The following is a 25,363-nucleotide window of genomic DNA, read 5'->3' on the forward strand; positions in this document are numbered from 1 at the left end:
TGTCGTTACTGGCGATGTTATGAAACAACTTTCGATCGCGCTAAAAAATCGCTGGACACGTACTGTCTACACGGCATTTAGTTCCAGGGTGAACGCTCCAGGCTGCTTCTTCTCTAAGCACGAAAAAGGAGGAATAATGAAAACGGTTATCTACCTGTTCAGAAACGATTTACGACTGCATGATAATGAGGTACAATCCACGCTCACCTCTTGCGAATGTTGTCTTTTTAACATAATGATAACACAGTCTTGTCTCACATTTTCAGAGCTCACAAAAATGAGCATAATTAACATTTAGACACACACCAGAATTACAGAGAATCGAGATGGCTTATGCTAGTGGTAAGGAAGTCAAGGGATCCTCGGTAATTTAAGTCCTAGAAGAGATGCTCAAAGCTACATATATAAGCTAAAACTTGCACAGTGTGTATATATATTTTTTTAAACGAAGATAAGAAAACACCTTATTGTCAGTCACTCTACTTTATGCAATATAGTTGCAACAGTTTTCAAGCTTCGTGAATTAAAAAAAAAAAAAAAACAGAAGCCATCATGTGAGCATTTTGGATTTTTCCCCCCCTAAGAATAATAATATTGTGATTCCAGTATAATTTCGTTTCAGTCATTGTACTGGGCTTGCCAGAATGCTGATACAGTTCTGCCAGTCTATTGTTTTGACCCTCGACATTTTGGGAAGACATGGCACTTTGGTTTTGCCAAGACAGGCCCACACAGACTCAAGTTTTTGGTGGAAAGTGTTGTAGACCTCCGAGGTAATCTACAAAAGCATGGCAGGTATAAAGCTGCAACTCCATTTTATGCTCAGCCCCAATCGACACATTTGTCTTCAAGCAAATATATTAGTACACTTTGTTGCTTAATTGGCTTTTATTATCAGTGTTATATGATCCTTATTTTCTTCAATGTTATTACTTTTTCAGTGATTTGATGGTTCGTCAGGGAAAGCCAGAAGATGTCATACCAGACATTATCAGCCAGCTAGGGAAAGACAATGTTGAGGCACTAGTTTATCAAAAAGAGGTAAATGGTTTATAAATCTATGCTTATAAAAATTATTAACATATCTTTCTTTGGTGTTCCTGGGATCATGCTTGTCACACTTCAATCTTGTCTTTGGCAGTGAAGAGGGCTGTTTCTAGGTTCTCCTTGGAACCCCAGAGCTTCTTTCCCATTGTGGTTCCCTCAGGCCACAGTTCTGTCTGTGCTGGGGCAGAACATTCTTAACCCAAATAAATATTCTCTATTGTCCACAATTTAATATTTTGTTTAAAAATACTTTTATTGATTTATAATATATATATATACATGCTACAGTGTGTGCAGTTTTACAGTTGTGTAATATCTTTTTTCAGTAATTCTTAAACCCTTTTTATTGATTTATAATATTATATATATATATACATGCTACAGTGTGTGCAGTTTTACAGTTGTGTACTATCTTTTTTATCCAGGTCACTCAAGAAGAGCTGGATGTTGAAGAAGCTTTGAAATTAAAATCTGGAGTAAAGGTCCATACTGTTTGGGGTCATACCATGGTGCATATAGATGATCTCCCTTTCAAGCCGCAGACGTAAGAACAGCCATTATTTCCATTAAGGTTGTCATGAATCACACTATCCACTAAGTTGTCTTACAATTCTTTTTCTTGTTCCTATTCGCCCCCAGTGGAGCATAGGGCCACATGTCTTATAATTAAACGTACTAAAATGTCTTAGCAGAATGACAAATATATTTAGGACTTAAAATTGAAAGACTTAAGCCATGAAAATGTCTATAAATTTAAATAAACTAAAAAAATGAGAAAGAATAGACTAATCTGCACATAATCAGTAATTTCTGCTTGTGTACAGCCTTCCCAATGCCTACACGCAGTTCAGGAAGAAAGTAGAGGAAAGCAACAGAATGAGAAAGGAATTACCCATACCAGATAAACTCAAACCACTACCTGCTAAATTTGATGTTGGTACCATACCAACATTTGATGACTTCAAAATACCAAGTAATGCATATAATTATTTTTATGTTTCTATGTTTTACTTAATAATTACACAATTTAAATTTAGTGTAACCAACACATCAGTCCCTAATGGCTATGTAGATGACATTAGGTTATCTGAGTTGTCACTCTATCACTAATGATCTTCAAATCAGAGACATCAGCTCAGAAGGTGTCAAGATCAATGCAGGCTAAGTTGCAGGAAATAATAACATGATTAGTCAGTGCCTGCGATGTAAGTCAAGGGTGAAGGACACTGGAAAATAACTGGATAGTCGCATGTTGGACAGAAAAATCTTGGATAAAGCGGGCCTCATCTTCATATACAATCAGTCAATGGTGTTATGGTGCTTATAGTGGGCTGTGGGATCACCTGGACCAGGTTTTACTCTTATATAAGAGATCTTAGATGTTTAACTTAATGATTGGAAGGAGAGTCAAATTGAATATTGAAGTCGCTGATAAGTACAAGGTTGGTATTTTCAGTCACATGCTGATTCGGGAGTCAGTGTAATTAGAAATTCAGAGTTCAGAATTCAGAAGTGACTGATAGCTATACAGCAATGTCTTGGACTGGACAAGATGAGTCAGTATCACTTGGCAGAGTTCATATGCATATTTTAACTTCTTTGACTTTACTTCTCATGGTTTCAGTGTCAGTCCCTGTGACCCACACAGTGTTTCCATTTCCTGGAGGAGAAACCAGTGCCTTGGCAAGACTTCAGAGTTATTTTTGGGAGACTGATAATGTTGCTAAATACAAAGACACAAGGAATGGCATGATCGGTTCAGACTACTCCACAAAGTTCTCACCATGGTATCGTAACATCATTATTTCATAACTGGTTATAGTTTGCACTAAGTTATTTAAACTTTCTATAAAAGGATTTTCTCCTGGGCAGTTACCCATCATCAATTCAAAGAAATTTAGAATATTAGTGCTGTTGTGTGCAATTTTTCAAGAGACCCACACTCTTAAAGTGTGTAATAAACGGACTATGATTCATGCACAAGTATCAGATGCCATGAAAGAAATGAACTAAAAGTTGATTTAACCAAATAAACAATTCGAAAAATTAGTCAACCCTCGCATATACAATATGTGCTCTCATCTGAATGTTTTTTTAATCTTCAAGCATTCTGTTTCATGTAACCCTTTTTTTTTTAAAGACAATAAATCTACAAAAGAAGACCCAGCACTAACTTTCATCTGTCTTATCGATAGGTTGGCCCATGGCTGTATCTCGCCTCGCAGAATTTATTGGGAGATCAAGAGATATGAGCAGCAACGCACTGCGAACGAGTCAACCTACTGGGTCCTTTTTGAGCTGCTGTGGCGAGACTACTTCAGATTTGTGGCACTCAAATATGGAAACAAAATCTTCAAAGTGAGAGGTACCATATCAAAGTCATATTTCTTTGTCTATGTCCTTTGCTGTACGACATGCACCATACATTACATCCAATTTCTCACCATTGCCACAAATCCACAGTAGCAGTTGAGGGAGATGATGCATTTAGTAAAAGGGATTGTTTTTAGGACTATTTTTAAGTATTGTTGCACAGCTTTAAAGGCTAACCCTGATAAATGGTATGCAAGGAACTCAACACATGATGATTGAGCTTTCCCCACTCATGTTGCAGGAATTCAAGACAAAGACATTCCATGGAAGAAAGATGAAAAGCTATTTGAGGCATGGAGAGGTTGGTGCATTTACTTAAGCAGAATTTTTTTTCTGTTTAATTTGTAATTTTTTTTATTAAATCTAAATTCCTCGTGTTTGATCATCTATTGAAACTATTATTAATGCAAGAAAAGTTAATTTTCAGAAAAATGATAGAGCAAATTAATAATAATGAATTTTTTTAATTAGGTTATAAAAATATAAAATGCAATTTTGGGGAAGTGGTTAGAGCGCTTGCATCCAAACCGAGAATCACACCCATTCAGTACCTGTGCTGCACAACAGTTAACCTATCTGGTGCGAATTGGTACCTGAGGGTGTGGGAAGGTAAGGCAGAGAGGAATAGATGGGCACCGCCCTCTCACAAAGCTGGCCCAGAGAAACGTGAGGGTTCTGACACCTCACTCCCAACCAACTTGTAAAGATACATTATCTTAGAATTAAAGCTTCTTTATATTTTGCACAAAGTTAATCTCACCACAGGTGTGTGCATGTATTCCATCAACCTTTTGTATGAAATCCATGCAAAGAGTGTGCAGCAGTAGAGCTGCATTTATTTTATTTTATTTATTTTTGTAGAAGGTCGTACAGGGGTGCCTTACATAGATGCCAACATGAGGGAGCTACAGGCCACTGGATTTATGTCAAACAGAGGGCGCCAGGTATTCTTTAGGTGTCTCATTTCCCTTTTTATGATGATGTTAATGGAGTTCTTTTAAACTTTTTTCTTTACTTTTTAGGGTTTTTTGTATTATTTTTGACAGCAGCCCTCAGCCCTCTGTCTGAGAAGTCATCATTTGCCTCTTACAATTAGATCTTAAAAAGCAGAGCAAAACAGAAAAAAGTTAGTTGTTTTTTTTCTACAGAGGAAATATTCTGTTTGATACTCATTTTATAGAGTGTAGGCAGACTAAAAGCATTAAGATCTGCTCATTATGTTCTTTGTTAAGGTGTTACTTTTTTATTTCAATGCTACATTTGCTATGCACTATTTCAACGCAAGTATATCAAGGTGCTTTAAATAACTTTTTCATCTCTATATTTGTAGATTGTGTGCCATGCACATATTCTTTGTATTTGAGGGTATCAGCAGCTAAATCCTATTTTTCAGAATGCTGCAAGTTTTCTGATCAAGGACCTCCAAATTGATTGGCGTATAGGAGCTGAATGGTTTGAGTCCATTCTGGTAAGAAGATATCATTGTTAATAGCCACTTAAAAACTCAAGGGACAGATGGCATGAATGCTGAATAAAATGAAACATTTTTAACTCAAATGGAAATGCAATGGCCAGCTTTATTAATCCCAATGGGCAATTATAATGTGGAAAGTGTGCTCAGTTAATAAAAAACCACGACAAAAACACTTGCTGGTTACAAAACAAGAATAAGGCAAGTGGTGCATCATAGCAGAACAAAAAAATATGCAATCTTACCTTTAAAACCATTTGTAAAGCACATCTACAACAACCCACACAACCAACAATTCATCTGGACTGAGCAGCTGAACTGCTGAGGGCACAAACAAGTTCAGGTGCCTTTTACTTCTGCATAAAGACATAGCAAAAAGTTAACCCAAGCTAAACTCTCCATACATCTAGTGGTAGGGATTAAATGCTGGAAGCCTTTCTGACAACTTGCTAATCACAAAAGGAAGCTGAATCCTTCTGCCTGACACCAATTACCTTAAGAACATATATTGACATTACTGTTTAAATTACTCTTATCATGTACAGGCACACTGCAGAATCAGCACTAAAAGATATAATTATTGAATAACTGAAAAAAATGACTTAAAATGTTAAGTTTGTGAAGAGAATACACTCTTTGCTGGCCATGTTTAACAAGTGTTTACATTCCATCTAGCAATCAAAAACAATGTCTGGGTGCCTGAAGGAGTCAACAATCTCACCAAGTTTATTGTTTATTATGCTGGAAACAACAGCAGCATCTTTTATTTTCCTAATGTCTAAGTTCAATCTCTTTTGTGGACATTAATTCCAGAAATTTCTCAGAAAAGTTTATAACTGTTTACAGATTGACCATGATGTATGCAGCAACTATGGTAACTGGCTCTACATTGCTGGCATTGGCAATGATCCTCGTGAAAACAGGAAGTTCAATGTCATCAAACAAGGATTGGATTATGATGCTAATGTAAGAGCAGCTTCATAAAAAACCAGTTACAAGAATTTTACTTCATACAGAAAATCGAAATGCTTTCTAATGGACAAATATTAGTTTTCTTCTTCAGCTATTGTGTTCTTAAGAATAATAATAAATGTGTGATTTGTATAGATTATGCTCATCCTCTGAAAGAGACAAGAACAAGACATCAACAACATAGAAGAAACGGAAGGATGAACAGTGCTTACCACAGGGTTCTTCATAGTTTCAAAAGTGTGATGACATAAGTGCCGCCTCAAAGATTTTGCAAAATCTTGATTTCACGTTTTTCTTCTTTTTGACAGGCTGTAAAACAGGCTTGTTAGAGATGTCACTGTATTATCCTAAATGTTTGTAGAAAGGAACAGTACTAAATAGGCAAACAAATCTAGCAAATGATTTTAGTCCTTCTATTGGACAGATTATGCTAAGAAACAGCCCTCATAAAATCATTGAGAGCATGTAATATCTTAAAAAATACCTGTTGCAGGGAGATTATGTGCGACTTTGGGTACCTGAACTCTCTAAAGTGAAAAGAGGAAGTGTTCATGTTGTGTGGACATTGTCACCTGCTGCGTTGTCTAGTGCACAAGTCAGCATAGGAGAGTCTTATCCTGCACCTCTTGTCATGGCACCAGAGTGGAGGCATCATTATGGACGTCCAGTATGTTTATAATTCCTTTTTATTTTGACTTCGAGCTGCAACCTAATTTTAATGACAAAACATAAAAAGCAGAAAATGGAATATTTTAAACAAAGAATGAAGGAGTAAACTAAAGAGGTAAAATATGTTGATTTAATTTTTTTGTAAATTTGTTTTGGCTTTTTTTTTCTTCAGGCTAGTGACAGTGTTGGAAAAAGAGGTCGAGGCAGAGGACCAGAACCATCTCCCAAGCAGCGAGGAATTAACTTTTATTTCCATAACTCCAGCCAACAGTAATCTTTGTTAAAGCATTTCTGGGGACTCTTTATAGCTTTTGTGCAGATGAAGGGTATATTCCCTGCTTTTGCATCCTGCCCCTGAGAGGAATACTTTTCAGCAAGACTGTCTCTCACAGAAGTGGTAGACATCATCTGTGTAAGATTTATTGCCAAAAGTTTGTTTTTCCACTGGGCCTTATAATACTGATACAAAGGGTGCCACTTAATCCTTTGGATTGTGTAACATTACTGATGTGAGCATAGCACTAAAGTTGCATAATAACACCAATCCTGTATAGAACACTCTATAAGACAAAATGACATTTAAATAAAATGAACCTCCTCATTTTGATTTGTTACCACATTGACTAGAGCACAACGTAACTGTGTTGAACATGGATCACTTTGCCTTTCTCTCTGTAAATCCAGGGTGCCTTTTCTTACATCTTTTCACTATGTCACTGTACCTGGTACAAGTAAATTTTGTCTAGTTCGTCGGCATCATCTGTTTTTTTAAGAAGTATCCTGGCCTCTTCCAGTTTATCACTCAGATCAACTGGTCTCAGCCATTTCATGACATCAATTCCTGTCTAGAAAAAAAGTGACAATCATTTTCTCAGTTACACATATACATTCTCCATTATTTCAGAATGTCAAGCTAAAAACCTCCCTCAATCTTATTTCTTTTATAGATTCAGCCCCATAAATTTGTGGAGTGCCAAAAAATACAAGTTAGAATATGGGATACTGTGACAAAGCATGCATTTCATAAGCTTGCCCATAGGTCTAGGATATAGCACTATATAAGTGAACTTTACTATTGCTATTGCAGGCTGTGATGTAGTTTACTGCATATTTGGTACATCTCAAGTGGTTCTGTTTTCAAAACCAATACTTCCTTTGATACCTAATCTATAATAAGCAAATTCTTCAGTTAGACTGAAAAAACATGAGCTCTACAATTAAGATTTTAACTGGTCTCAGAAAATTTTACAGAGATGGTAACAGCTGAGAGAATACAATAAAATAAGTCTTTGTTGTCCTCTTCTGTCCACAACAGACTGAAATTTTCTTTTGCTGGGAGCTCCTGTGAGCAATAATCCCATAGTAATACTACACCAAAGTTATGTCACACCTCACACACCCGTACAGTTACAACATCGATCATACATGCTCATAATTTAATACATACCTCCAAATGCTCTAAAGATTCTTCAATGCTAGGTACAGTAACCAGCAAAGTTCCAGGTTTTCTAAGAACAGTAAACAGCTGTTTCCAAACACTGCAAAACAGTTTGTAAATATCTCAGTATTGCACATGAAAACCTTATTTCCCATTTTTGAGACAGTTGGTTTAGTTAAATAATAAAAATCTTGAGCAAGATTCCAGGATATTAAATCAGGAATGGTGTCACTTGTAATCTTTATGCAAAAGCATGCATGATAAACACTACTAATAAAAATAGATGATATAAATACTTCATAATATTCTTACTGTACTTGCTGCTCACTGGTGAGGAAAAATTCAAAGACATTATTCAGCACAAGAACATCACCTGAAATAGTGAACATTTGTTTTAATAAATCCACATGTGCACATTCAAGGACTAGAGGTGAAATATTTTTTTTTTGTCTGATCGCTGGGTAACACTCAGTGCAAGATCTCCCCCACCCCAGATCTGGGTTATTTCCCCTTCTATTCGTGAAGCACACATCTACAAACATTACCATGCATAGAAAACGGACAAAATTGTGATGTCATGACTTAATAATCAATCTTATATTCCACATGGTTTGAGCTAGAAACTACTCACCATAGGCAATTCACACATATATGTATGAATAACAAGTAGGACACCATGGGCAGGAACCTCTACTTTTAACAGTCAGGCAAGCTGGTCTTCTTTGGTCATGTGACAACACCTTGTTGATGCCACGGTGGCCAGAGGAAAAACTAGCTTATGAATGTCAAAGACTGGACTGGTTGCCCAAAATAGGAAAGAGTGGTGTGCCCTGTCAGGTGCTGCGTCTATCCATGTGTTCCCCCAATGACAAGTGCTGGTAGAGGGATGACTGATGGACTGACTGTATGATGAATACACTGTATATGTTATCAGGTCTCTTATGAGCTGAAGACTTTAAAACATAAATATTCCATGCATTATTCTGATGTCTGTAGTGTTGACCTCTTTCTATTCATGGTGATGTTTGTAGGCATAGGTATCTCAAGAATGAAAGTTGGGGGCTGGGGTGGGTATTCTCCCAGATTTGAAGAAATATTTTGCATACCATTTAAACTTTATTATCCTCTAGGTTCAGATTTACTCAGGAACACGGTGAACAGATTATGGCTGCATTAACAATATCAGACACTGACCGAAAGATCATATATAGCAATATAATGAAACAAGATGGCAAAGAAACAAATCATGCTGGTTTAAGGGCTTTAATTTGAATTAGTGAAGACTATTTTAGTCAAGAAAGAAATAAGAAGGGATACCTTACCCAGCCAGATTTTACAATTTTGAAGTAAAAAATCAGAGCTTGGAACAACAGGCACTTTAACACAGTCTCATATGTGCAGCAAAATGCAAAATCCAAACAACACTAAGTCAAGCCAACTAACTTAGACAAGATTTGATAGGCAATGAGATTCCATTACAAGTCCATAAGATGATAATAGTCAGAAACCAGATAATTTAGCATACTTACAATTTTTTATCATATTCAGCTGATTTAAAACATCATCATGGACAATCTGTTTAAAAAAGAAACAAGTTAAAATTGTATCAATAAAGTTCTCAGGAATCTATCATAGCTTTAGCTACTTAATTCTTCATGCTCATCCTCATTCAATCTGGCAGATATGGTCAGCTGGTCAAATCTCTAGATATCCATTTAGTCACGGCAGATTGTATTTACTCTCAACAATAACTCCCTTAGTGCCCGTTTTTATTATTTTTTTTTTTTTGCAGTTATATTTCCCTATGGGTTTGTAATTTTAACTATATTTTCAAGAAAGCATAATCTTGTCATACCTCTTCTCCATACACTCCATGGACTGACTGTTCAAGCCTGAGTTGATTCAAAGCTAGGTCATGACTACACTATACTACATCTTCAAAAAGTTCACACCACAAGGTTTGGCAAGCAATCTTTGTTAAACTGGACCCAAGCGATTGAACCCACTGCCATTCTCAGTTTGAATCATTGAGCATATTCCAAGTTTCAAAAGTCCTTGTTTCAGAAATACTTCTTGTAATAACCCCATTTTCACTGTAAATCCTGGTATCTGTGCATGTGTATTTTTGACCAGAGAAAGAGAGTACCAGTACTATACATCCTTCCCCTATCAGTTGTATTCCATATGAATGGCCTGGTAATGCAAAATCAGAAAGATTGGATACATGTTGAAATTCCGTGCTATACAAGCATCCTTACTATTACTATTATTTATCAGAATCTAATCTTTCCCAACAACAATGGTTTTCAAAAAAATTTCCAAAACAAAGACTGTCATGCCAACTGAATATTTATTGGTACTCTATAGAAAAAGAGTACAAAACAATAGGTTGTCACCTTTATTCTGTCCTGAAAGTTATATGAAGAGACAATGTGCTGCTGCAGATGACAGAAGGATATATCCATTTCCACTCCAATAATCTGACTGCAGGCACTGTAAAGGTAAGCCTGCACATACCCCAGCAACATAAATTATGTAAAATCTCTTGACAATAGCTAACAGTGTAGGCTGCTGTCATCTGGGGTGGCTATCAAACTGAAGTGGGCATACTGATAAGACAAGTATTGTCCTCTACCTTACCTGAATAGTAAGGTGACCAGACGTCCCGCTTTAGGCGGGACAGTCCCGCTTTTTAACCTCGTGTCCCGCCTGCTCATCGGGCGGAACGACCAATGTCCCGCTTTCTGGCTTTCTGGTAAATCCATCAAATGTCCCAGTTGTCTTTAAAAATCACTTTTTTCGGCGTTCTTTGACGGTGACGACACCATCATCGGCACGTGTCCCGCTTTCGCCCCCGAAACGTCTGGTCACCTTACTGAATAGCTATCTGTATATTAATTCACTGAGCCTGGGCCATGCAAGCTTTGGTCTCTCCAAATGCAGTAGCAGTGAGAATAATATGTAGCATGGATCTGGTGCAGGGATGGGAAATGTCCAGCCCACGGGCCATATAAGGAACAGAAAATCATTTGATCTGGCCACAGGGGACGATAAGTTGCTATACAAGCCAACTGTTATTATTATTATTAATGACAATAATCTATATTGGAATTAGCTTAATAGTGGATTGAGCATAAGTTTAAAAAACGTGAATTTCAAACACTGTAGATGTTAATAAATAAAAGAATGAAGTTTACTTTGAAGCCATACCCCATAAAGAATAGCACCAGTTCGTGAGCCAATGTCAACAAATTTTCTCCCCTGAAGAGATGGAAGAACATGAAGAAAAATGTATTTGATCTGTGTGATGGATGCCGAGTGGGTAAGAAGAGCTAGAACAAGTGAAAAAAGACCCACGCTTTGATTGGCAGATAAGCCTGATTACCCTTACAATCAAATGATAAAAAGAACTAAAATATTTATCAACTATCTAAATAAAGGAAAAGTCACACAAATGTCTTCACGATCCTTTTCTCTTTTTGCTGCCTATGTTATGTAAAAAGTGACTCAGATGGTTCACAAACATACAACACTTTAAAAACATTTGGAAAACTCAAATTATAAATATATGTTAAAATAGATTAATAAACATAAAATCTCTTTGCATGTTGTGAACTTAAGAGTCAAAACACTGTGTGCTTGCTGACCCAATTTGCTTAATCCAAACACAATTTTAGACATGTGACACTATACATGCCTTAATAAATATTGTAATATGAATAATGAGCCCCCCTCCCCTTACCCACCCAGCCACTCCCCCCTAAAAAAAAAAAGAAAATCACAGATAAGCTTTCGTTGTAATGTACAGTAAATTAAATATTAAAAGAAAAATAAAATGTAAATTAATATATTTCTGTCACTGTATAAGCACACCACCATCAGTGTCACTCCTACATCATTCACATTAAAAAAAACTAAAGACAATTAAAGTAAAATTATCCAGCATAAATGATGCACTTATCCAAAACTAATCCACTGTACTCATTGCACACCACAATTGTCCATAATTTAGTGCAGTTTAATATAGGCTGCATTACAAATTCCAAGAAATTATTTGTCTTTTTAAATCCACTTACTCAAAGGCTGAGTGTCATGGGAACCACACTGGGTGCAGACATTTCGGCTCATTTTTCCCTCTTCACACAGCCTTTCTACGAAATCATCATCATACAAGAATGCATCAACATGGACTGTTGTCTTAGGGTTGAGATTCTTGTACTGAAACAAGGTGAGGATAACAATCAATTCCTTTATCCATAGTTTTCTTTACACTTTAATCGTATGGGTTATAAAGATTACAATCACTCTTCTGCCACTGGTGATCCATCAAAACAACTCGATCATGGTGCAGACTTATATAAATTCAATTAACTTACATTAACAAGACACAAAAATATGAAATTTGCTAAGACAGCTTCATTCTATGATCAAAATAATTATTACCCTTTCATCCATTTAATGTTCTTTACACTACATAGTCACGTGAGATGTGCCCCCTACCCCAATCTTATTTCATATACTTCTATCATCCAATGGCGACTAAACCAGTTATTTACCTGTGGAATGTGGATGGTTTCTGTATCCGACATGGCTGTTAGTGGTAATTTTCCCCTTATATCCTCCCTTATGCTGTCAAGTATTTTATCCTGTCTGCTCCATTCCTTTTCCATCATCAGTTGTTCATCTGGTTATGAAGAATCCTACATTAAAATATGCTTTAGGTAAGGTTGTCACAGGTGCTTCAGCTAAGCAAGGTTTTATGGGGTTGCTAAAATATCTGAGGGCAAACAAAATCCACAAGCACCCTTACACAGAGAAAAATGACAAAAATCCTCTTGTAACCCAGTCTTGACCGGAATATCAAAAAGTCATTAAATTGTTGCCAGTTGCTGCAACCAAACATTTTTTACCCGAGGATGCAAGGACCAGCACATTGTCATCATCATTAGTCCCTTAAATTTTCACAATTATTAACAGCCTGTCAACCAGATCTGGCCATCTAAGTGTACTGCCATTCTCCGTGAATTTTACAACTTCATTGGGGATAATATATCTTTGTAAGAGATATAATGAATCTTCCTGTAGCATATCATATAGGAGATGATCTTTAGTTCATATAGTTCATAAAGGCCTCCAAGTGATATTCCAAGTACCTGCCTTGCAAAAATAATGGGAGAAATACATTATTGTGTTCAGTAATTGGTGTATTTTTTTAACAGGAAAGAAGTGAATCTGCCGAGTAAAAATGAATACTTGTGATACATTCTTAAAACCCACAGCACGTACAGACCCACACACTTTTGTGGAGTACCTTCAATTCGGTCTTCAAGCCATGCAATAAACTGCCGGGTTGCCCCTGGTCGCACACTGTGCAGCAACAGTTCAAATGCTTCCTTAGCTTGATTGAGGTCCATGGTGAATAATGATCAATCACTGATCAGGTTATCAAACAAAGGATGCTCCAAGTTTTGGTGTGTACACACGTGTATATAAATAATTAAACCTACCTTTCCACTAAGAAAGCATGTAAAAGAAATGATTCTTAATTATGATGTGAACGACCTTAATGTTTTAATCTGAAGGTGTAGAAACAAAACATGCACAGAAGTAAACCCCAATTAATACTCTATTCCGTCACAGGCTCCGGGGTCAAATCGAACACTGCCAAGACCTGATCAAATCGACCACTGATTTAAAGATGATCAGCTCATGATTTGAAGACCGACAGATAGTTATCTGTAGTCACTTCAACGACTGCCTACCAAATCACACGTTTATCGAGTATAGTGTGTAAACAGTTTGAGAAACCATTGTCTTCGAGATGAATTTGTCACGTGATTAAGCTCAGCCACTGTACCAAACATAATAAATGTTGTACGTGTGAATGTCAGGCAATCAAAGACATGCTCTAGTTCATACATTTATGAAAAGCAGGGCATTAAAATAGAAACGATTGATCTGGCGATGTGCAGAAACATTTACTCCTGCGCTATATAGTTTTTTGTTGTTGTTTTATTATTTATTTCCTCGCATGTGTGACTAAGTGCAGACCTGTAAAAGTTTACATTTACACCCCCATCAACGCGAGAGCTCATTCTCTTGTTTTCAACAATAATGATAATACTCCGTGTGTGTGATCGAGGTTCTTCTTTAGGATCAAAACCGGGTTCAAAACTCTTTACACACAAACATGAATTAAAGGCGCATGATAGAAGTATATATATACTTGTTTAGGATAATCGACAGACTCACACACGCACGTACGCAGATCGATCGAGAGTGAGAGAGTATCCGGACTTTATAAAAAAAGAAGCAAATATAGTGAAGGGGTGATGGTGTCATTGACAATAAGAAATATACTGCGACAAATACTATTTAATTCTCTGAGGTCTAAGATACATGACAGTGTGATAAGCAACACTTTTAGTCAAGTTGTAGATCGAGCTATCGATCGACCCTTCAAGTCTTGGATCGCCACGTACCGCTTTTCAACATATACCGACTTCGGATGATCTCTGGCATGATATGCCTCTGACTTCTTAATTTGCCTGCTTATCCCCGCTTTTTTAAAATCATATATAGATATCAACAGATGCCGTAGTAACCACGACGGACAATATTTCGTGAAATTCTCCAGTGAAACTACAGTGCTTACTCTTTTCTGCGGGTCATTGTGCACCCTGGGTGATGACAGTCTTAAAGATTTGCGATTACAAATATCAGCAAGAGCAAAGATAATGCTTAAAATTTCCACCAAAGGTCATAAATGTTATCCACTATGAGGACGTAGACATTGTCGACACTTCGGAGGGTATAGCAACTCGATCTGAGGCTATCGAAGTTTTTCTGTCTTCCACAGATTTCTTCGGGCTACTTTTCCCTTGTTCTTGCATGCAGGGCCAATAGGAGGACGCTCTTCTTCGTTCATTCTTCTAAATGCTAGTTTGTGAATGAACTGTGATTGTGCGGGTGTCAGGTAAGTGTGACGGTACAGGTATGAATGTGTGATATGGTGTGACTGGTCGTTGAATATGATGTTGTGCTGTGCGGTTCTTGACTGTTAGTTACAACTGTTTCCTTATAAAGCTGCTTACTAAGTGATCTCTGAGATAAATGATCTAAGCTGCTTTGTAGATTGCAAAAACAAACAGTGCTTAGCTTAATATATATATAGCTAGGCTCCTAAGGCCTCTTCTGCTAATTACATCGACAGTCAACATCGCACAGCGACGGACTTTCACGATGTCACGTGCCGACTGTCCAAAAATAATCCATACAGAAAAGCGTTTAATATGTAGAAAACTGTTTATGGGCTAACTATTCAAAAACACAAAAACACAAAAGAGAACAAAAACCCACGAAAGAGCAGACGACGATTCAAGAGCTCTCGTATTTAAGAAGGTACAAAAGTTGATCATTACAGGTCTGTGTTCAGCGACATGGGTCTTCCTCCTTATCATAAGTCTGACATTTGAACCCGATGTTCACAATCGCAGTCAACTGGTACCACCACCATCACCACAACCATAGCAACAACAATTAAAATAAAAAAAGATTAAGTACAAACAATAGTAATAAAAGAGAAATCCGTCTACAAGAACGATCTTGGGATCTCGATCTGTTTATTGCTTTGCCCGTTTTGTGTACGGAGAGGGGAAACTTCATCGATCGGATCAAAGGTACCCGAGTAATCACACACGAGACTCATTTGGTCGGTTTTAAACCCAGCGCTGTTGTGATGACACTCACAGGTGCGTCCAATCACGAAGCTGTATTTATACGTCCGTGTTCCGCAATGAATAATCGGTAGTGATCGATAAATTCATCCTCAGCACTTTTTTTATTTGCTGAAACAAAGCATCGTTTGTTCGGCAATGGCTGACTCGGTAGCTTTTGTCTTCGGTCGTCAATCAAGCTGTCCCTACTTAGTTGTGGTGGAGTCGTCCTTTGAGCGTGGCTGACTTTTGCTCCTGGTAGCGGTTGAGCTATATTTTAGATTTGTGTCGACGGCCACGTTGTCCGGTGACCTTTTCAACTCCTTTGCTCCTTTGACCTCGCAGATAGCCTCTCACGAAGAATAGTGAAACAAGCAGTATTATCTGTGAACCGAGGTTGAGGGCCTTTTATCTTGGTGGAGATATATAAAGGTTTTGACCGAGGCTGCTGTCTCTCTTCCTGCTACTCAAAGCTTCGGTAACGGCCAAAATGATGCTGTCGGCTGTGACAACAGTGGGCTTGCTGGAAACTCGTGCTGCACTTGCAAGGAATTTGAAATCAACTTGCACAGCATGTGCGCAGGTTTCCAAGACAACACAAGAAATGCGGTTGACCTGGGGACGCCAGGCTTCGGCCCTATATTCAGTGTCGGCAACATCGCGAGTTGCAGGTTGGTACACGAGTGCAGGACACGTCTACAGTAGCCACCACCACCATAAATGCTGCTCCGTTATATGATCAGTTCAATATTGTTTTTTAATATTAATATTTGCATGGCTGTTGTTGCTAGTTTGTAGTTAGTAAACTGATCATCAACATCTGTTGTTAATTAGCGTGCTTTGAATTGAGTTTGCTGGATTGTTCAAGTGTACGAATCTCTATTGTCCCAGAAATAATGTACGCCCCATACACGCGCTACACGAACATTGTTTGAAAGAAAATATGTAATGTGTGTGTCATGACAGCCCTTTGAATCAGCCAGATATGAAATATGTCTGCTAGTACTCACATTGCAATCAGGTATTTTTGATGTCATCCTGCATTTTTTTTATTTACACTAGAAGAGATGAGTACTTTTGGCAGAATTTCAAAAATGTTTGACTGGCAAATGGGAATATGCAAACTTTTTTAACCTTGGCTTAAACAATTTTAACATATTGCACACTTATGTTATTCAATGTGATCACTACTGCAACATCAGGTACAGACTAAAAGTCTCAACCTCATGGCATTCAATTAAATGCCAGAAGCAGATTTTTAATGTCCACTATTTTTTCAGACAAAAAGCTGTTTACCCCAGGCCCACTACAGGTGTCATTGACAGTAAAAGAGGCCATGTTAAGAGATCTGGGTTCAAGAGACACAGAGTTCGTCAATACAGTCAAATCTATTCGTTCTCATCTCCTCCAGATTGCAGGTTGGATATAGTGAATATTTCACATCAAATTAATATCAAGTAGAAATGTGTTTATATGCTTGTGTACTTGTGTGTTCATTTGTCTGAAGCAACTTAGTTGCTGCCAGCTGCACTATTTACACTGGTTGAGAGCATATTGTATAGCATTTAGCTGAAGTTATTTTTTTAGTAGGGTGGGGTAAGGTGCAGATGGTTATGGTTGATTTTTTCAATTTAGTGGCTGTCGTTAGTGGCCAGCATTAGTATTTTCACACTTACAGTACTCATTTGCCTCTGTTCATTTTCTTTGTGCACGCTTGACTGACTTACTACTGTTTGGTTTAACTTTTAGGTTTGGGCTTTGAGAATTTTAAATCCAGTTTAAATCTTACCTCAATAATATGTACACAGGTGTCACAGAAAAGACCTTCACATGTGTACCAATTCAAGGGAGTGGAACTTTTGCAGTCGAAGCTGTGCTTCAGACAAGTGTTCCTCGAAAAAGCAGCAAAGTAAGTTAATAAGAATTAATAATAATGAACATTTTTATAACACTTCTCCAATGATTTGCTCAGTGCTTTACAAAAGTGATGGACAGACATAAAACAGACACATTCACTGCTACAACACACACACATCTATTCATACATAAGGTAAATACATGTTATCCAGTCATGGTCAGGACAGGGCTGTAATGGAGTCTCTGTTCTGAAAAAAAGCTTCTTGTTCTAAAGGTGGTAAGAGAATCAGAGTGACGGTTAATCTGTTCCAAGTTGATGGGGCTAGGTAGGAGAACAGTTCTGGCCATACATCTTTGTCTTAGCTAGTGAGATACAAAGAAGCTTGGTATCAGAAGAGGAGCAAAGAAGTTGTGTGTGTGTCTAGATGGGAGAAAGTTTGGAGAGGTACCAAGGACCAGTCCCAGAAACAGAGAAATAAGTCAGAGTGGAAAGTTTGTAGAGTGTACAATTGGCGACTGCCAGCCAGTTATAATATTTATTATATTAAAAGTTATTATAAGATTTGTTTAATCTGAGGAAGGGAAATCTTCTGTTTTTCAAATACAAATTCTATTTATTATCTTACATAAAAGGGTAGAAATAAAGCCTAGTGCAGGATTGTGCATACGCATATGTAGGTGTGGGTGTGTGCATGTGCCTGTGTATGAATGCTTGACTCAAATTAAGTAATTCAAAGGATATTTGAATATAAAATCATTGTTGAAAGAATTTTCAGGATAAATCAGTTCTGGGACAAATAATGTGCACTAGACAATATTTCTATAAGTTCTTTTCCAAATATGGCTTTTCATCATTAGACATTTTGGAGGTTCTAAATAATTATAACTTTATGATAGTGTTTCTTATTTTTCAATATTATTGTTGTTTGTGTTTGTCAAACGCTTAAGTGCAGATAGACATACTGAATTTTTCTCATGAAATTATTTTGTTAAAGGTTCTCATTCTGCAAAATGGAGCATATGGTAAGAGAATGGGTAAAATCTGTGATGTAGCTTCCATTCCATATCATATGGAAGACTTTCCAGAAAATTCTATTGTGGAACCAAGTCGAGTGTCTGAAATTCTGAAAGAAAATAGCAGCTTCACTCATGTCAGCATCGTCCATTGTGAGACGAGTTCTGGGGTCTTCAACCCTGTAGAAGAAGTGGGAAAAATTGTTAAGACTCTTGCACCAGGTAAGTGTCACCTTATCATTAGTGAGCTGCACTTTGGGAGTTTATTGCATTATTCTAAAAACCTTTAACTGTGGACAGTGACACAAGATGAACAGCTAGGTGCTGGTAAACTGGTCATTTTGTGAATGGTCAAGGGGAGGCAACCTGCACCAGAAATATTTTACATGCACATATATTACTGATGTAACCCTTTTCCGGATTAAGCCTGTACTGTTCTCCTCCATTTCTTACAGCACTCTATTGGAATACCATATTTGGACTCTGGTGTCTTATCAGTACAGTGATTATTCTTCCTGTCTGTTGGTTTATTATTTTTCTTTTGGGCATACTACTTTGTTAAACTTCTTTTTATAGTTTTGAACTATTATTTTCTTGTCTTACATGATTTTTTGATTGTCTGTTGTGAAAGCAGTTTACTTGAAGCATGCGCTTTATAAAATACATTATTATTATTACTACTACTACTACACAGCTATACAATTGTGCAAAATAATGTTGTAAAGAACAATTATTAGTCATATATTAGAGGTGAAGTAACCCTGTCATAGATGACATCCGAAAGGCGAAAGAGATGACTCATTTTGTTACTTTTTCCCCAGATATGCAGGATGTACATGGTTGCCCAGGCTCACTTATTTCTTGCTTTCCACCTTGACATGTGCAGGCACTGTCTACTTTGTAGATGCTATGAGCAGTTTTGGTGCAGTTCCACTAGATGTAGAGGCCAGTCAAATAGATTTTCTTGTCAGTTCTGCAAATAAATGTCTGCAAGGTGTACCTGGATTCTCCTATGCCATAGCACGCAAAAGTGCCCTGGAGAAATGCAAAGGTACAGCTGATTTTTTTATTATTATTGTCAACTTTACTTTAAATTTATTTACATCTTCTTGATGGGAAGTCTTAAAAACATGACTCTTTTGTAAAAGAACCTTTGGATTGAGGGTAGATTCTACATACATGGAGTTTTTAAATAAAAGATAATCGAAATCATCAGAAAGATCCGTTCAGTAAAACTACCAGATAACTACTACAGATTTTTACAGATACATGTATAAATGTTGATGCTTGTGATAAACTTTCTTGGATCTTTTTGTTGCAGGCAATGCTAGAAGCTATACTCTTGATTTATATGACCAGAATGAAGGACTTGATAAATCTGGTCAGTTCCGATTCACTCCAGCTACCCATGCTATGCTTGCCTTCCAGCAAGCCCTGAGTGAATTTGAGGAAGAGGGAGGTGTGGCTGGGCGTGCCAGAAGGTAATGTTGCATATTTCTTTAGTTCTATATATACTTTCTTGGAGTGAACAAAATTTTTTGAGACAAGTCAAGTTTATATGAATCTTATTTGCTGTATTCCTTCTTTACATTTGTATTTTGAAAATGAAACTTCAAAATGTTAGAAGTGAGGGTAGATTATATATATATGCATTCATTTTAACTACAGTGATTCAAATTTAATTATGGTGTCCATATGTCAAGAGTTTTTTTTTTTCACAAGATATCTTGCATATTTGGTAATTGTAGATGACACTGTCCTTTCTAGCATTCTCATTTCTAATCTACCAAGAAACTGAAACTTTTATGCATTCATGAGCTAGATTATTACCATGAGTATTTGTAAAACATTTATAAATATGACAGTTTAAAAGAAAGATATGCTTCCATTTTCAGATACAAAGAGAACCAAAGAATTATTGCAGAAGGTATGAGACGTTTGGGGTTCAAAGAATTGCTGGAGCCATCAGTGCAGGGATACATAATTACTTCTTATTATTATCCCTCTGATCCAAACTTCAACTTTACAGAGTTCTACAATAGACTGAATGATAAAGGTACTGTGAAAACTGTAAAAAGATATTGATAGTGAAATGATGACAGAAACATGTTATACTTACAGGCTAGATATTTTCAGAAGTATAGTAATGGTAGAAGAAAATAAACCTTTACACTCAAGAAAAAAGTAGTACTCACCGAAGGTTTCAGCATGTATCTGCATGCCCTCATTGGCAACATATAAGTTGAGTGACCAACTTATTCAGTGCACACCACCCTGAGATAAACTCGGGGCATATGACTGAATGAGACTGTTGCACTCTGCCGGCAGCTGGTTTCACACTTGTTCTTTATTGATTGAAAGTTTTGCCGCCTTGATGTAAATGAAATATATCACTGAAAAAGAGCTGTTGTTTATAAATATCATTATTAACCCTACAACGTTTAAGAATTTTTGCTTTAAACCATAGATTTTAAAGCATGAACATTATTAACTTTAACATCTCTTTCATCATCTTAATCCCTATTCTGGATGTATGTTATGTGTAGTCTGGACACAAAAGAGGGGAGAGGATGTGTTTATGTGTGCTTAGTAGATGCCTGCAAGCATATTTGTGCACTTTGAAAATGAATGTATGGGCATCAGTTACATTTCATTATTTATTGCCTGATTTGTAAATTCTTGTATGTTTAAACTGTAAAAATCTATGTTTTCTTTGAATTTTCAGATCAGGTCATCTATCCAGGAAAAACACTTGATACAGACTGTTTTCGCATTGGTAACATTGGCCACCTCTTTCCAGAAGACATGCGAAGATTGATTCAATGTATAGAAGAAGTGTGTCATGATATGAAGATGAGAATTCCTGTCAGAAATTGAGTCTTATTTTCATCACAGACACAAATCCTGTTTTCATATAGGATTAAACCTGTAAGGCTTTTCTTGAATTTGTTTTTTTTTCAAACGTTGAATTTTTTTCTATTTTGCAATATGACTGCCACCACCATAAGTTCCTCACATTGGGTCAGAATCCGGTATTTTCTACAATGAAATTAGGAATGAGAAATGTTGGATGTGATGAGTCACTTTTTGAATGAGCAGATAATGTGTGTGTAACAATAAAGTGGGTTTTCTTTTGTTGTTTTTTGCATTGAGGGAACAGTCATAAGGGTAAAATATATTACTCACTTTTGTCTTTATTATTGTATCATTGCACATAAGGCTAAATATAATTTCTATAATTCACATTTGAGTTACAGAAAATGTTTTTCTTATTTATAACAATTGCTAAAGCAATTGATGATTTACTTATTTGCATGTCCATCTGAATATTTGATCTATGCAGCCTATGTTAATATATAATGGAATAATATATGTAATTCTGGACCATTATGTACACCTTGATGTCTTTCAGACCAACCATTCTATTGCTTTCCTGACAATGATGATGATGCACTTTTAAATAGCTCTATTCCCACTAAGGTGTAGTGGGTTTTACAGTCATGATACATACCTTTTCCCAGAAAATGCGCAAAGGCAATCACAAAGCGATACAAGCATACATAAAATTAAATGCATACGTATAATCCCTGTCTCTCTGATTCAAACAAATATAACCTTACAGCAAGAACGTATAAATTTATATGTAGAACAAGCAAATGGAGAATTATTTAAGGAAAAGCCAGACAGAAATATGTTTTCAGCGGAGATTTGAACTGGCAAGTCTGTGTCCATTTCTCAGCTCAGTGGACAGCAAGTTCCACTTGCCTGGGGTAGAAGTGAAGGAAAAGTGTCCCAAAGATCTGAGGTTAGACTTTGATAAGTTATATTATTTCTGTCATCTTACCAACATTCTTTGTATTTTTTAGGATTTCTTGTCGCTTTAATTTATATTGCACAGAAGTCTTCATAACTGTATAATTACAAAAGCTTTTGCAATTAAAGACGATGTACTATACCAAAGTACATGCATAAACTTTGAACAATTTTTCATTTTTGGCAAGTGAAGACAGTCACCATGGGAAAGCAAGTGAGTGAGGGAGAGAATTAGTGGCATAAGAAAAAGTAGTAGGAGAACCAGAATCATTTTAGAGAAGAAAGATTAAAATCTGAAATGTTTTCAGGTTCCATTAAAAACAAGAAATTGTCAATCAGGGTTTTATAATAAAAGACACCGCTTCTCAGGCCTGACGAGGGTCAGGGAAGACTGATGTACCTGCGAGGCTGTGGAAGAGGCCCCACTGCCGCGCTGCCGCTGGCCTGAATTGTTTGAACACATTTCCCACAGAGTAACCTCAAAGGTCGACTAAACTAATGTCTGCTAAAGTTAGGTTCTCATTCTGCAAAAATGTAGCATATATGGCAAGAGAAAGGGCAAAAACTTTGATGTACCTTCCCTCCCATATCATATGGAAGACTGTCTCTGAAATTCTCAAAGAAAATAGTTTCATCCTCGTCAGTATCGTCCATTGTGAAACAAGTTCTGATATGTTCAACCCTGTAAAGGAAGCGGGAAAGATTGTAAAAACTCTTGCACTAGGTAGGTAACTGTCAATTTATTGTTAACATATTGCACATGTGAGCTTAACATTATAATTCTAAATTCCTTTGGATCAATGGCTACTTGTTCCCCACGACAACCAACACCAACAGACCAGCGCATAGTGAAGGGATGTAAACATATGAAGGTAAAGGGGGATAATGAGAACTTGACGATGCCAATGGGTTTTTTTTTATGTACATAGACATTCGGCGTAGGAAACAGTAATTTAAAAAAAGTGTTTATACATATCTTAAGGCGACATAGCTGTCATATAGAACATTTAAAAGATGAGTGACAAGATCTTGATTTTGATACATTTCCTGGGTTTGTCAGGTGTGCAGGTGGATTGCCCTCACTTATTTCATGCTTTCCTCCCTTGGTGTGTGCAAGTACTATCTACTTGGTAGATGCTGTGAGAAGTTTTGGTGCAGTTCCACTAAAATGACTAGCTGTAGAGGCCAGTCAAATAAATTTTCTAAACAACTTTGCAGATAAAATCTGCAAGGTGTACCTGCATTCTCCTGTGCCATAGCAGGAGAAATGCAACGGTACAGATATTCATTTTTTTTATGTTGCAGCCTATAATTCACATTTTCATACAAGAGAACATCTGACAGTATATACAGATGGTGTCAGACAAAATATGTTCATCCTCATGATTTATTTAATTCATATCTGAAGACCCACACAAAAGAAAAATTCTTCTATTTTATAACAATTGTTGGCGTATTACTGATTTATTTATTTTTGTGTCTTTTTCTTTGCTGATTTCTTCAGTTTATGCTAATATCAGTTGAAAAGGAATTTTTAGATCAGTGAAGTTTAAGAAAATAATTTACAGCTTGATGTTTTTCTGAACAAATATTTTATTACTTTCAAGATAAAATTATTTTTGTCACTTTGCCAGCATTATTTGAAGTTGCATTGCTGTGCAAAATATCTAACTGGCAATGCCAATATAAATATTATGTCACTACAATTCTTTTTCATAATTCACAACATGGCAGACTGCTCACTGCTGAGCAGGTTGTATAGCATGCTTGGTCAGACAAGGATGGGTGGATTGAAAAAGCTGTTACTGGTGGGGAAAGTCAGCAAAAGTGGGTGCAAAAATACTTCTATGTAAAGTATGTGATCAGTACAGATTCACATAAAACAAATATGTGTAAATTGAGATAGAAAAGGGAGGAGCGCGGCTGGCACCACCACTGTTTTTATCTCCTCACTCACTGCAAACAGCCATCAGTGTCTCTTACCTCACTCCTTTGTTCAATCTCCTTAGTGGAATGCATTGTGCATTGACTGTCAGGAGATGGAATTTCACTCGCGCTACTTTAGGTATCCTGCCTAGTAACTAATGCTCCAAAAAGAAATATTCATACTAATCATACAGCATTCAACGTATGACATTGAAAATAAAAGCTGTCTCACCCCTTTTTCGTTGTTAATGTTAGATTAGAGACATTATATATATGTTTTTTTTTCTCCCTCGCTGCCTTACCTTTCCCAACCTTTATGGAGTCAGGTACCCATTTATGACATTGGATCGCAAATTCTCCACTCGACTGCTTCCGTATAGCATTTAACAATGAACAATAACAGCTTATAGGTAATCAACATTAACTATGTGCCCCGCTTCCCTCCATCACCCACCCTTTCCCCTCCCGCGTATACTATCGCGTAATAAAAGCGCGCACACGCACTGCCTATAGTTAGTGAATATGGAGCATACACTGCAAGGGGTCGTTCTCACAGCGATCAAGTAGACCAGGTATGCAGGTATTCGTCTATGTACAAACATTACACCACAGCAGTGACTGCGACGTGTGGGGCAACAGAATTATGAAACCTGTGACTTTACGAATTTTTAGTTATAACTGAACAGGAGTAGCTGTTTTGATGGTGTAATATATAGTAACAGAAACTGAATACTTAGCAAACATGTGCAGAGAAATAGCTAATAAAGCCAAAAACTGCAGCATAAACACGCGCTTAGGGAATCAAGGGAAGGGCATAAGTGCCCCATGTAGGTGTTTCACCGATAGTTATCATGCCCTGGAACACTTTTAAGTGTGTGGAGGGCAAGGGGATGTGGCTTTGACGAGACCGCGCATTAAAACCAAAAACAACAAAAACAACTGATCAAGGAAGCCTGTTCACACAGTTGTGCTTGTAGACATTGCCTTGCCTATATTTTAACATTAATTGTCACAAATTTACAGCAGATCGATCTTTAATTTTCTTAGCCTAAGCGTAGTAGAAATCTA

The 25,363-nt window shown here is 36.9% G+C and overlaps 3 protein-coding genes across 3 annotated transcripts; 2 read left to right on the top strand and 1 right to left on the bottom strand.

Moving 5' to 3' along the window:
- Positions 1 to 7,133, top strand: LOC112570869 (cryptochrome DASH-like). The gene is made up of 13 exons (XM_025249546.1): positions 1 to 190; positions 623 to 795; positions 942 to 1,041; positions 1,473 to 1,591; positions 1,872 to 2,020; positions 2,672 to 2,834; positions 3,243 to 3,412; positions 3,662 to 3,721; positions 4,282 to 4,364; positions 4,814 to 4,888; positions 5,738 to 5,857; positions 6,357 to 6,530; positions 6,705 to 7,133. Exons 1-13 carry the CDS (start codon positions 20 to 22, stop codon positions 6,804 to 6,806), a joined length of 1,659 nt encoding a protein of 552 aa, XP_025105331.1. The 5' UTR covers positions 1 to 19; the 3' UTR covers positions 6,807 to 7,133.
- On the bottom strand, positions 6,440 to 13,915 carry LOC112570870. The gene is made up of 10 exons (XM_025249547.1): positions 13,282 to 13,915; positions 12,527 to 12,654; positions 12,047 to 12,188; positions 11,181 to 11,302; positions 10,367 to 10,477; positions 9,500 to 9,545; positions 8,283 to 8,343; positions 7,980 to 8,070; positions 7,255 to 7,377; positions 6,440 to 6,572 (listed from the first exon to the last, which is right to left on the bottom strand). The coding sequence occupies exons 1-10, from the start codon at positions 13,382 to 13,384 to the stop codon at positions 6,537 to 6,539; spliced, it is 963 nt and encodes a 320-aa protein (XP_025105332.1). The 5' UTR covers positions 13,385 to 13,915; the 3' UTR covers positions 6,440 to 6,536.
- A 1,773-nt stretch (positions 13,916 to 15,688) lies between these two features.
- On the top strand, positions 15,689 to 22,536 carry LOC112570876 (2-aminoethylphosphonate--pyruvate transaminase-like). The gene is made up of 8 exons (XM_025249560.1): positions 15,689 to 16,356; positions 16,966 to 17,103; positions 17,494 to 17,594; positions 18,538 to 18,778; positions 19,443 to 19,607; positions 19,878 to 20,037; positions 20,452 to 20,612; positions 21,282 to 22,536. Exons 1-8 carry the CDS (start codon positions 16,176 to 16,178, stop codon positions 21,431 to 21,433), a joined length of 1,299 nt encoding a protein of 432 aa, XP_025105345.1. The 5' UTR covers positions 15,689 to 16,175; the 3' UTR covers positions 21,434 to 22,536.
- Positions 22,537 to 25,363: the final 2,827 nt, after the last annotated feature.

The sequence above is a fragment of the Pomacea canaliculata genome, linkage group LG8 (genome assembly GCF_003073045.1).
Source record: "Pomacea canaliculata isolate SZHN2017 linkage group LG8, ASM307304v1, whole genome shotgun sequence".
In the NCBI taxonomy this organism is placed as follows: domain Eukaryota; kingdom Metazoa; phylum Mollusca; class Gastropoda; order Architaenioglossa; family Ampullariidae; genus Pomacea; species Pomacea canaliculata.

What these genes read in the sequence shown, in the direction of transcription:
- LOC112570869 (XM_025249546.1), top strand. Translation starts at nt 20, where the DNA reads ATGAAACAACTTTCGATCGCGCTAAAAAATCGCTGGACACGTACTGTC. An exon ending in CTCCCTTTCAAGCCGCAGAC is followed by an intron (nt 1,592 to 1,871) that starts GTAAGAACAGCC and finishes GCTTGTGTACAG; the next exon opens with CCTTCCCAATGCCTACACGC. An exon ending in TGATGACTTCAAAATACCAA is followed by an intron (nt 2,021 to 2,671) that starts GTAATGCATATA and finishes TCATGGTTTCAG; the next exon opens with TGTCAGTCCCTGTGACCCAC.
- LOC112570870 (XM_025249547.1), bottom strand. Translation starts at nt 13,384, where the DNA reads ATGGACCTCAATCAAGCTAAGGAAGCATTTGAACTGTTGCTGCACAGT. An exon ending in CCATGACACTCAGCCTTTGA is followed by an intron (nt 11,303 to 12,046) that starts GTAAGTGGATTT and finishes CACTTGTTCTAG; the next exon opens with CTCTTCTTACCCACTCGGCA. An exon ending in ACTTTCAGGACAGAATAAAG is followed by an intron (nt 9,546 to 10,366) that starts GTGACAACCTAT and finishes TTTTTTAAACAG; the next exon opens with ATTGTCCATGATGATGTTTT.
- LOC112570876 (XM_025249560.1), top strand. Translation starts at nt 16,176, where the DNA reads ATGATGCTGTCGGCTGTGACAACAGTGGGCTTGCTGGAAACTCGTGCT. An exon ending in TGTTAAGACTCTTGCACCAG is followed by an intron (nt 18,779 to 19,442) that starts GTAAGTGTCACC and finishes TGACATGTGCAG; the next exon opens with GCACTGTCTACTTTGTAGAT. An exon ending in GTGGCTGGGCGTGCCAGAAG is followed by an intron (nt 20,038 to 20,451) that starts GTAATGTTGCAT and finishes TTCCATTTTCAG; the next exon opens with ATACAAAGAGAACCAAAGAA.